Here is a 13,180-nt window from a genome sequence, read left to right as displayed (position 1 = left end):
TTGATAAAAGTTGAAACTCTTGTCATTTGTTGATAAAAGAACATTCAATCCAAAGGACGCGAAAGACCCCAAAAGCGTGTCAGATAATTTGCTGAATCTTCACTCGTGACAAACTCATCAATGTATCCATTACCGAAAAACTTTCGATGTAAATGGAATTTTCTCCTTTTCAACAACTTGATTTTTCCTTCTCCAACGACCATGGCAGAGAACAACGGTGGTGGCAGCGATTGGTCATTGACATTTTAATGATAGAAGCAAAGCTTCAAATTGCAACCAAACACCTGAAAATTATGTAAATGCAAATCTTTTCCTAGAAAATAATTTCAACATAAAATATTTTACATCTTACAAACATACCATTAGAATAAAAAAGTTTTGGAAAAGAAAGGGACTAGGGAGGGAGGAGTTGGTCAAAAGGATAATTTGACGTTGACGTAGAAGGAACTGATACTGACCACGTCCGAAGAGTTGGGAGTGAGGGGGTGGAGTGATTTGGTTTGGTAACGGAAACTTTCGGCAATATCTAAAATGGCATTAGATACAAGTATAACCATAGTTAATAGTACTGCACCATCAATTCAGTTTACTTACTTTTACAATTAATTTATATATTTTGAAAAATATTATTTGCAATCTCATTTTCGTTAATCACACTCATATTATCATTTTAATGATATAATTTTTATTTATTAGATTATATGATAAAATAAATAATAAGAGTGCAGATAATATTTACATATATATATATTGAATTAACAATATGGTATTCCTGTTCCGTACGATCTTCGGAAAATTGAAAATAAGGTTGTGTTTGGATTGCATTTTCCATGATTTTTCATGGAAAAATTACTGTAGCGATTTGATGTATGTGAGGGAAAAAGGTAATAGGGAAATGTGATCACGGAAAATGACGTAATTTTTCGACGAAAAATCGCAATCCAAGCAAGGCCAAGTTGGTGAAACTTGAATGCAAATGCAATGGAATGTTGTTGTTGGTTAAGATAACATAATTGGTGCGCTTTTCTATTGTACTTTTGTTGTAGCAGGAGGATAATCCGATAATAAGTGTTTGGATATCAAAATTATTTCAAATAATATTTTGTTTGCATCACAAACACATTTCTCAACCTACCTTTTTATATTTCTAATCACCTTTTTATCTCACATACATCACATCATAAAAAGTGCTACAGTAATTATTCCAAATATATTTCAAATAATACATTATCCAAACAAACCATAATATAATGTCATAATTCTGGTGGTTTGTGGTTGGCGGGAGGAAGGAGATTATTTCTCTTTTGAATTACTTGTGTGAGACTTGCAGGTCAACCGGCATAGAGATAAAGAATTAAAGAAACGCAGCGTCGTAATTAATGTCCGGCGTCATTTTTGTCCAGGGCAAAGACGGTTATGCTTGTCGGCATCATGCATTTTAAAATCAGTTTGTGACTTTAAGAGTACTAATTAATGTTACGTGTTCTCAAACTTTATTCAGGTATATTTTCAATCGTCAAATCTACTGATTAACTATTTCAAATTTTCAGATATATTAATATTTGCACATTATCTGAACAGTAAAAGTTGAATATTTGGGCGAGCTTCCACATTGGATTTTATTTGTGGATGATTTCGTCGTGTGGGGCATTTAAGGAACGCCGGGGTGGAACCATGCAAGATTCTTTAATAGCTAGTTTGGGAGTTTATAATAGAATATAAAAGAATAGAAATGATAAAAGATTCTTTAATAGCTAGTTTGGGAGTTTATAATAGAATATAAAAGAATAGAAATGATAAAAGATTCTTTAATAGCTAGTTTGGGAGTTTAGAATAGAAAAGAAAAGAATAGAAATGATAAGTTAGAAAAAAAAAGAAAGGATCAAAGTTTCTATCTAAGTTGTTTGGGAGTTTTAAGAAAGAAAAAAAAGTGAGTAGTTTTCTTTTGTTTGCGAGTTGAATGCAAAGGAAAGGAAAAGATACTCAAACAAATTATTTTACAAATATACCCTTTCTATAAAACAAATATGAATTAAACAAATTAATGTAGATTTGTCTTCATTTACTGCAATCTAATAAAAACTATAGAATAAAAGATGTATATTACTTGTGTCAAGAACTTTAAGATCACGTAGGTCCAATTGATACAAGTTAACAATTACTACAACCACACAACAAAATGGATAATTTTGAAGTGGAGGGATTCATCGGGTGTTAAAATGTTTTGTATCAGAATTTTAAGTGTGATTTTGTCATATTGAAAAATTGACATGCTTGGATTGCTTGTTTCCGTCGGAAAATATTGTCGTTTTCCGTGATCACATTTCCCTATCACCTTTTTCCCTCACATATATCAAATCGCTACAGTAATTTTTCCATGAAAAATGACGGAAAATGCAATCCAAACACAACCTTAAACTTCCGTCCGTTCCTTCCTTTTCCGCCCAATTTTGGGCGGAAAGTTGTCCAAAAGACGGAGGCAGGTGAAATCTTTCCTTTTCTTTTCATTTTCTTCTCATTTTTATTCCCAAACAATGGAAAAACTCTCTTATCCTTTCAAAACCTTTCTTTTCTTTTCATTTCCACCCTCCCAAACTAGCTATAAATGTCGGAAGGGAAAGAAAAATGACTTGCATGGATGATTTTCCTGTTGGTCCTCGTTCAGTACCAACTGTACAAGTACAAGTACGTCTATAGTGTACTTAATCTTTTTCCTTAAATTGTTCAATTTAACTTTTGTTAATTTTTTTGTTCCAAAAGTTGTGGGGTCCCATAAGATGAAGCATCAAGTATGAGGTAGGAGTTGGGAAATGGGATCAAACAAACACAGGCCCAGGACATGAAGTACAATACCAGCACGGTGGTCCATGCGTGCACTTCAAGTATATGATATCGAGAGATTCTGTAATTCTTTTTGGATATTATACTATGACGTTAAATTTATTATTAGACAATAAAGCGAGTCTTTTTTTTAAGCTTTAGATTGTAACAAACTCAATATCATCATTAAGGGATACAACTTGAAAAAATAATTTCATGCAAGGTTCATAGAATTTTCTCAACATATAATGGAACAGATTAAGCAAAATTTATGTCAATACCCACAAAATCACACTGCTGTGTTGCGATTATTAGTGGTTTTTATCACATTAAGAATTTGAATTCAAACCAAATGCAAATGCATATAAACTGACAAACAAAATTTTTTTTTGTCAATGATCAACATTTACAGCTAAGCTAGCGTACACTGAAGGAGGGCCCATGTGGACTAGAGGTAGAGCTGGCAATTTGTCCCAAGTCCCAATGGGCTACCCATGCCCAAAGGAACTTTGGGCGGGATGGGTATTATAATTTGGTATTGGGTTTAAGTTGGGACACATCCCAACTATACCCATTAATGAATGGGAAAGGATGGGAAATACTTGGGTACCCATTGGGCTCAAATGGCAAGGGCTCCGTTTGGAATATCTGTTTTTGGTAGGTGTTTTTGAAATATTTTATTGTAGCAGTGTATATGAAAAATTTTTACTATAAAATTTTTTTGAAATATTTGATATATTAATATGGATGGGATGTTTCTTGAGTTATTGTATATTACTGTAACATTGTATTTGAAAAACTTATTTTTTGAAAAAAAAGTCAATCCAAACGGAATCTTAGATTCAAAAATTATCTTTAACAATTTTTATAGTCATACCAGCGAATATAATCTAGTAGTCTTCCTAGTCATTATCCACAAGAATTTCCAGCATTTCAGTTAGTTTAGACCTGTCATCCTTGGACAATGATAAGGATAAATATTCAACATCCTAAGGACCTTGGCCATCTTGATATATGTTGGAATATGGCTGTATATCTATCTTTTCCTTTATTTGTTAATCCAATTTTTGGTGGGAATCTTGAGTATAAAGCACTTGCATGTTTATTTAATAAAACTAAAAGAAATTTAATAAATCAAAAATATTAAAATTATATAAAAATAAAAAATGAATTAAAGGAAAAAAAATATGTAGAAAATGGATTTGGGTATTGGGTGGGATCAATCTAAACCCATCCCAAAATGATCCCGCCCAAGTTAGTCCCAAAACACATATGGGTAAGGTTGGGCCCAAACCCATATGACTCGGTTCCATCTCAAACCCAAGCAAATCCCGCCCATTTTGCCACCTCTAACTAGAGGGATCCCGTCTCTACCAAAGAGTTGCGTGACGTACTATTTACCTCTGTACAAACTTACGGTTATGGTTGACAAACAACCAAAAAATTTGCACAAAATCGTGCGCGCAATGACTTTTATTTATTGATAAAGGATTAATCTTTTATACATTAAAAGTGTATATACTTTCATCATAAGATTCACAAGACATAATTCGAATTTGAATTTGAAATCTAAATTTTACATGTGTATCATATATCCCAAATCATGATAGTGTATATACCGTTTGTGTATAAAAAATTCACCCATTGATAAAGTCTCCCTTGTTTTGCTGCTTCTGACTTTCTGGTCACTTAGCTGACGTTTGAAGAAGTCACGAGCATTTGAACAAAAACCAAACACCGTAAGAAGCCAAGAAGGTGAGATGAGACTTAAGTCAGAAAAAACACGTACTTCCTCCGTCCAACTTTTGATAGCGTTATTTTTTCTTTTCATTCATCTCAAATTATAGGTCACGTTTCAATTAAAAATATATAATAATTTTTTTATTTTTTTAAAATACCCTTATTTAATATACTTCATTATCAATAAATATAATATATCTTATTTAATACAACCAACATTTTCATCAATAACTGCTTTAATATATGTCTTGAACGGTGCAATATACCATCATTATTGTTGTTATAATTAATGTTAAAGTATAGTGATTAGTGGTACTATTAATATTAATGTAAAGGTATTTTAGAAAAACATTAGATTATATTTATTTTTTGAATAAAGTTAACTAATTTTTTTTAAAAATTAAATTATGTGAGAAAAAAATTAAGACTATCAGAATGGGACGGAGGAAGTAAAATACAAGGATTTAGAAATTTTGTTGCACTCAATGTGAATGACACGTATTTTTCATGATTCATTAACTTTTAATGGATATTGAATAGGAGAACACATACGACCTTTTTTTAAAATGTTTAGAACACATACCACCTTGATGTATGTCAAAACCGTAACAAATTATCAAAGCCATTTTTCATAAGAGGAACACATACTAGCGTAGCCCACAAAGAGGAAGTGGTAACTTATTTTTTTTCTGAGCCTAGAGGAAGTGGTAACTTTGGGATGGCCAATAAACAAGCAAGTCGACCCAATCAATGTGCCGCGCCACGCCAACCCCGGCCTCCCCGTCGTTTTCATTTTTTTGGGTCCCTCTTTGAGATGGGAAGCATAATATTCCTCGGAGCAGGTAAGCGAAGGCGGCCGCAGGATGCACATCACGTCATGCATGGTCCCATACGGTGGAGTGTATAGAGAGGCAGCCACCGTATAGAAAAGTGCTAAAGCTTCCTGAATTTGGAGGCCATGTTTCTTTGCTTCCAATAAATTTGACTAGTCTGGCGACACTTTTCTTGTCTAGCCAATTAATCCACATACCACACGCATACTTAAGGGAAGGTGGACAGTAGTGGTTTTTAGTTTCCTACTTTTAAATGCTCATATGATACGAGAGGATGGCTTGGCAATTGGCATGAGGTACCTATACCTACTGATGATTATTTTTACTTTCACTATTTAAATATATGTTTTCAACTCTACTTTTGAGTTTTGAGTTTTGAGCCCATGCCACATGTTGCACCTCCGTACACGAATTGAACTCCGCCGCTTTCGGTTAGTTTAGCAGCAAATCTTTCTAAATCAATCCGTCCGGATGGCTGACAGAGATCCTCAGCAACGGGGCGTCCACCCAATTGGCTTTTATTAGTACTATTATACTATGGCATTTCCAAAATTTTAATGCGTACGTATTCGCATCACTTGATAATTAGTACTACTAAATTACTGCTGCTAAGAAAAGGCCATCAATCATGTGCATCCACGACGGCCGTGCTTGGATTCCTGCACTTGATCCTAGGAAAACTTTTTTCTCTTTTTCAAGGAAAAAACGTGGCACCTTCGGAATTCTCAGGCGCGGCCGGTTGTGATTGGAGATGTATGTGTTATGCGAAGTGACCGGGACGTATCTTCATACAGACATCTCCGTAGCATATTTTTCAGGACTCCGTTTTGATTGAGAGTTTAATGTTCGTGTTAATGCAATTTTTTTTAATTAGTTCTATATTGTCACATACAACGTCACACTGTAATTTCTTTTTTTTTTTTAAAAAAAAAAACTCGCAATCTACATGGGATATATTTTTCACGTTGGCTTGACCTGGAGGATTTTTCGTGTGAATATTTTGCTAAGAGTGCACATTACTAATGACTAATTAATCAGACGATTCCCAAACAAACATGATTTTATTTGGGAGTAGTAGCTAATCAGTGAGCACCAACGTCGACCTTTTTTTTTTTTTTTTTTTTTTTATCACTTTTCTCTGTTTGAACAGAGGTCCAACCCTAACCCCTCGTCTCTTTTTTTTTTTTTTCCCCATTTTTTGAAACGATCAACTGCTGCATGATCTAGGTAGGTGGTCGGAGGAAAGGAATGGACTGGACCACCACCATTTTTGGTGATTTGCCTTCTGCAGGAGTGGACCACTCAGCAAGACAGAGAGATGCATCAACCACCGTTCATTATTCTCTCACGTTCATTCCCGTAGTGGACTCCTCGTGGAACTTTGCTTAGCCTCTCTTGCTTTTCTCTTCTTGCTTACCCTTACGATTAACTACACGTGCACTTCTTCTGCAAAGCTGCACCTTATTATTACTCTGCAGTTTCTCAACATGACATATCTCTACGCCACCAAATTGAAAATGTTTGTTTGAATCCGGTTTCAATAAGTTATGGGCTGCACCCTTTTCCAGAACTTAATGTGGCCTTGTTTAAGTCAAATTTAAGCTTGAGCCTAATTAGAACACGGCCTTGTTTTGGAAATGGGCCTACATCAACTCTCTTCCAAATTTTAGATGGTCGTGTCTGATTGTTTTTCATATAAATTTGTCTTTTTCCCCAAGTCGTTGAGTCAAATAGTTTTTACTAGGTTGAAATTGGAGTAGGTTAACATATATATATATATATATATATATATATATATTAGAGAAGTTGACAAATTATTTTTCGAACAAGTTGTTAGCAAAACCAAAATTGGTTGTGGTAGCCAATAACTCAGATTCATCTATTGTCACCGCAAATGAATGCAAATGCTTTCTTGCAGTGCAGTTATAAATCGGTGCAATCAATTCTCTTTTAGTTTGTACAACCACTAGAATTTTTTTTTTAAAAAAAGAAAGAATAGATAATGCAAAAAATAAATTGTTGTTATGAAGCCATTTTTCGCGGAAAAATTGCGTCATTTTCCGTGATCACATTTTCCTATTATCTTTTTTTCTCACATACATCAAATCGCTACAGTAATTTTTTTACAAAAAAATCCTGAAAAATGCAATCCAAACACTAAAATATACTAGAAGTACAGTATAAAAGAGTAAAATAGAAACAATGAAAAAAGCATGAAAATGTTTCTATCTATCTTTTTTTTTTTGGTTTGGTTTGTTTTCTGATAAAAGTAAAACTTGTTTGTTTGTGTTGTGTACTACATACAATAGGCATATTACCTTAGCGGCCTTGACAGTCCATATTCTATTGGGAATATACTTAACTGCCTCCCCGGTTCATTCTCATGATCTCTTCTAATCTAAGTCCAACTTCTTTTCCTTTTTGTCCTTCAAAACCACCCCACTCAACTCAGGGAACCTAAAATTTTTTTGAGTACGAAACACGTTGTACTAACCTGCGACGCGCTTCTCCATCTTCTTGTTGAATAACTGAATCCCTACAGTCCAAGCCGCCGACGCCCAACTTTTCCGGGCACCCAGCCCACAGGTCCGTTTCAAACCAATATCGATCTCTTCTTCTTTCTCTTTCTTCCTATTTACTCCAGCGGCTTATGTTGTATACTCGTAAATCGTAATAGCAGATGCTAAAGACTTTGGATTTGCTGTAATTTCCTAACACAATCTTTCCAGGCTGAAGTCGGATAAAATAACCGAGCTTCATCTTGGTCGTTTCTCAAAACCTGCTACAACGTGCAAAGTTTACGTCTATAATGAAGTATGCATACGAACGTGTATATATATTGACATGCGCGCGCGCGCGTGTAGATTATAGAATCCCCTGTTATATCTGTAATTTGCAACCGTTATATAAAATTTGCCTGATTTACAATTGGAAAAGAATCGTTAAAGCTGGGTGTTGGTAATTTTGTTGTTGACTACGTAATCCTGGTTTATTGCATCACGAGAATATGTCCTGTGATGAAATTCTTATTCAGTACGTGAAATCAAGTTCTTCGTTACTGCTACTAATTGTTGTGTTCCATGCGTCAGTGAATTTAGACGCTGTCAACCTTGACTAGTCTATATTTAGCCCAAAATATGTCAATTCAATAGTGTATTTGATATCGATAGCGTCGTCTTCGACGTTAATATTAAGGACATCATGTCACCAGATCTAACTGGAATTTTTTGGGAAAGATTCATGCAAAAATTCAGCTCCTGCCCAGGTCTTAATACTGATATTGAGGTCTTTCTCATTCAATATTGTCTAGTGTGGTTATAGAGTTGGTTTCTATTTCTTTATGCTTCTGATTATCGTTCCTTGTCTCATCCTTGAGAGTACTTTAGCTTGTTGGAATACATAATCATCACATATCTTTCATTTTAGATTGATTTTGAATTCAAATTATTGTGCTTTTTCAGCGCAAAACAGGAAGTGGATGTGATGTGTAAACATACCATATCACACGACCAGATAAATTGGTAGTCGGCCTCTTGTTTGGGAATCAGAGGCTACAAACAATCTTAAAGGTGTTGTATTGTGTGGACACAACGATCATGCCAGCCTCGATGGACACAAGCTCAGGTGTAACTCTTGCTGAAGTCAACCTAGAGTCAAAAAAGAAGAGGAGGAGGAGGAGGAGAAAACGGGGGAAGGGACAGGCTACTGATATTGAAGTAGTACAAAATGCGGGTCAAGTGGATCAGAATGTGGATGGACACATTAGCACAAAAGCTGAGGGTAGTAAGCCAGATGCCAATTTGGATGTGGATTCAACTCCCAAACTGACTCAGGAACCCCAAAAGCCAGATAGTGTGTCGACCACAGATCCTTTGGAGAAGTCTGTGTGCACGAGAAAGAAAAAGAAGAAACAGAAGGCAACAAAAAAGGTTGATGGTGTTTATGGACCCCAAGGCATGGATCATGCAGATATCTTATCAAATCTGAGTTTGGCTGATGCATGTAATCAACCAACCAATGGTACAATAAACCGAATAATGACTACAGATCAAGAGCCTGGGATTTCTATGACAAAAGAATCAGTAATACCTCCCTTACAGTGTGCGAACAATGCAGAATATCTCTCCAATGTTGCCAATGGAGGACTCAATGTACTGGTTGTTCCACGCCACATGGCAGCAAGATCACCAGTATGTTCAAGAAGAAAACTCCTCATTCTTGATATAAATGGGCTACTTGCAGATATAGTCATGCCTCCGCCACTGGACTGTAAAGCAGACACACACATCTCAGGACGAGCAAGTGAGAATTACAAATTATTTTTGCTGCCCAGAAAAAGCATCCCTTAGCCAAATAGAGGAGCAGAAGATTGGTTGAAATCTGACGAGCTCTCTCTTTTGCTACTGCAGTTTTTAAGAGACCTTTTTATTATGATTTTCTGAAGTTTTGCTGTGAGAGATTTGATGTTGGAATTTGGTCCTCAAGGTCTAAGTAAGTGTTCTCCCCCTTCCCACATGCATCTTTTTCCGGTTATTTTCTGAGCACTAACTTTTGGATAATATGCAGGAGGATCATTGATAGAGTGGTTGACTACTTGTTGGGAGATCTGAAGCATAAGTTGCTATTTTGTTGGGTAAGAGCCCTTGCCCTTTTTAAATCCAGCTGTTTCGTTTCACCCCAAAAAATGTCTGACTTTAAAGAAATGTGATGTGTTTATGGTAAAGGGAGGTGTTTTGATCCTTGAGGCCAAAGTTTTAATTTCAGCCCGCGCACGGCTTGTCAATTTTAAGAAAAAAAATCTGTAGAGGAGAGTGAAAGTTATATAAACAAACAGTTTGTGTAACAACCTAGAAAGAATGAGTTAAAGAAACAAGAAGGAAATAACAAGAATCCAAAAAAATAAATAAGAAGTGATAGCCTTGCCTCTTTTTTCTGTCTGTAGTTGGGCCCAAGAAGCTGCTTTTATGCCTTGCTTAAGCTTTCCTCATTTTTACTTGTAGTTCTGCTTGTTAGCAACTGTGTCAGTCATTATCTAGCTGCTATACAAGGGTACATATGATAAAAGTCGGTCATGATAACAGGTTGCCCTCTTTCGTGATCTCATTTAGTTTTACTTTAATCTTTTATTTACTTCTAATTTGTGCAGTCTTGTGATGATTCCTAGATATTGCTGATAGAGTTTAAAGAGAAGCTTTTCGTGGATATTTACTCAGTTTATCTCAGTGTAACACTGATCTCATTGGAATTGAAAAAATTGAAACTTAGCCTACACTTCTATGAAAATACATGCATTCGCGTTTACCTGTAAGAGAAAGTATTGCATTTCGTACCAGTATACTGATTTCACAGCTTTCAACAAGCTGATTCTGTTGTCATGCTGCTGTTGAACCCTTGATTGCGGTTTCTTTTTGAACCTCATAAACTGGGATTTAATGTGATTGCAGGATATGTACCAGTGCACTGATACAGGGTTCAGAACACTAGAAAATAGGCATAAGCCATTGGTTTGCAAAGAGTTGAGAAAGCTATGGGAAAAAGATTACCCTGATCTTCCTTGGGAGAAAGGAGATTATGATGAATCAAATACTTTACTGGTGGATGATTCTCCATACAAGGCCTTGCTCAATCCTGTGAGACATTGATGCCATTTTGATGTTATTGCAAGTTTTGTAGTTTCTTTGTTTTGCACTAAATTTTTATAACCATGTTGGGTAGATTCATACTGGGATATTTCCTCATTCTTACTGCTACAGAGACACAAGTGATAATTCTCTAGGTATGTACCTTTCACCAAGTTTCTGTGTTTTTCTTCCCTATGTTTGTTGAATCATCTCTGGGTATAGCCTTTTTTGTGGTTTTTCTCCCCTGTATTATTTATTCTTATCAAATTTACTAGAGAAATATGCAACACAATGCAGGACCTGGAGGTGATCTTCGAGTTTATTTGGAAGGCTTGGCACTAACTGAACATATACCGAAGCACATTGAGCAGCATCCATTTGGTCAAAAAGCTATTGATGAAACTAGCTCCTTATGGGGCTTCTACTCCAGAGTGCTCCACAGGCTGTCTGGGCAATCTATCAGAGATACTGATCCTTTGTCATTTTCTTACGTATGAAGCTGCCCTTTGGTGTTGCTCAAGTGAGTTTTGGCAATTAATTTGATTTCTGTTTTAAGGGGAGAAACCATGGTATAAACTTGCATAAGGTGATGATTTTTTTTTTGTCAATAACACACAATAGAGTTTAATTGAGCTCAATAGTCAACAAAAATTTTTACCAGCTCGCCACCTGAACGTTTTTGCTTGTGGGTGGTCATACCCAAGAATTAGGCGTAGCAGTGAAAGTAGTGGATCTTGGTATTTAGCCATTGGTGTTGTAACTTCTATTGTTGTATTGAAATTTTTGGATATTGCCATACAGCTTCATAATTTTGATATTTTGGTGATGGTTGAAGATTTTGCTCTTAATGCTGGATGTCCTAGTAGAAGTGTCCAGTCTTGACCTTCATGCACCACTGTTGTTAGCCATTGAAATTTGCTTTCTGTTGTAGCAAGTGTGTGCACGATCTGACTTGGGTATTGTGAAAGCATTTTAATTCCAAGTATCTTTCCATGTCTAGTATGTCCATTTGGTGCCACACTTCTACAATTTTGTGCCTTGATGTTTCATTAATCAAAATATAATGGAAGCAACTTTTTTTTTTTTTGCCATTTGTTTTATGGTTTCATGTAACTAGGCGCTGTTGGGATGCCCGTGATGGTATGGCAGAATTCCAGGCCAAGATTGAAATCACATATCCATAGAGACATTGATTCGTCGCTTCTATACAATCAAGTATTCTCTTGAATCCATTATTTCCTCCTCCGTACACAGTAGCGGCAATAGTAGAGCGGCCCCAGAAGAATAACAATTACTCCTACCATAAAGACTAGGAATGAAAGCCTATATAAGTACAAGGAGTGTTCAAATGCTCTACTAATACGTTTGCTAAAAAATCAACAGGCATGGCATGGTTGCACTTGTGTGTGGACTCTTCGATACTCAATTATTAGGACCTTTTTTTTTCCTTTAGTCGGAATTCAATTATGAGCGGTGCTTGATTTGTAATGTTAGGCGAAGTTGTCGAACGGATAAAAGTAATCCAATTAATATAATTGAGAATCATAAAGACGCAATGCAATTATATTGGCAGGGATGACAATAAATATAGGAGACATGTCTCCAGAATAGGGGTGCAAATGAGCCGAGTCGAGTCGAGTTTTGGCCTAATCGAATCGAACCTCCAATTAATCTTATGAAGCTCGAACTCGAGCTCGACTCGAGGTGCTTGATTTGTAATGTTAGGCGAAGTTGTCGAACGGATAAAAGTAGTCCAATTAATATAATTGAGAATCATAAAGACGCAATGCAATTATATTGGCAGGGATGACAATAAATATAGGAGACATGTCTCCAGAATAGGGGTGCAAACGAACCGAGTCGAGTCGAGTTTTGGCCTAATCGAATCGAACCTCCAATTAATCTTATGAAGCTCGAACTCGAGCTCGACTCAAATTCGAGTCGAGCTCGAGCTTAAAAAATAAAAAAATAATAATTATTTTATTTTTAAAAATGAATAAAATAATAATTTTTTAACAAATAATAAAATATTATAGATATATATATGTAATTTTACTATTAAAATAAAAAATAAAAAAATATATATAAAATCGAGCTCGCGAAGCAACGAGCTTAATATTTTTGAACTCGTGTTCGACTTAATTAGCTCGGGCTCGATCATTTGAT

The 13,180-nt window shown here is 35.6% G+C and overlaps 1 protein-coding gene across 2 annotated transcripts; it reads left to right on the top strand.

Moving 5' to 3' along the window:
- The first annotated feature begins 7,760 nt into the window (after positions 1–7,760).
- LOC113701087 (uncharacterized) lies at positions 7,761–12,578 on the top strand. 2 transcript variants are annotated; one of them, XM_027221576.2, is made up of 8 exons: positions 7,761–7,979; positions 8,855–9,695; positions 9,803–9,884; positions 9,960–10,026; positions 10,838–11,023; positions 11,109–11,169; positions 11,312–11,534; positions 12,132–12,578. In XM_027221576.2, the coding sequence occupies exons 2-7, from the start codon at positions 8,990–8,992 to the stop codon at positions 11,509–11,511; spliced, it is 1,302 nt and encodes a 433-aa protein (XP_027077377.1). In that variant the 5' UTR covers positions 7,761–7,979; positions 8,855–8,989; the 3' UTR covers positions 11,512–11,534; positions 12,132–12,578. The 2 variants fall into 2 exon arrangements, with proteins under 2 accessions (XP_027077377.1, XP_027077376.1); XM_027221575.2 differs by lacking the exon at positions 12,132–12,578 and having other exon boundaries at positions 7,762–7,979; positions 11,312–11,862.
- The last annotated feature ends 602 nt before the right edge of the window (positions 12,579–13,180 follow it).

This window comes from Coffea arabica, chromosome 7e (assembly GCF_036785885.1).
Source record: "Coffea arabica cultivar ET-39 chromosome 7e, Coffea Arabica ET-39 HiFi, whole genome shotgun sequence".
Lineage (NCBI taxonomy): Eukaryota > Viridiplantae > Streptophyta > Magnoliopsida > Gentianales > Rubiaceae > Coffea > Coffea arabica.
The sequence above is the reverse complement of the archived record's forward strand: the minus strand, read 5'-3'. Positions and strand labels throughout refer to the sequence as shown.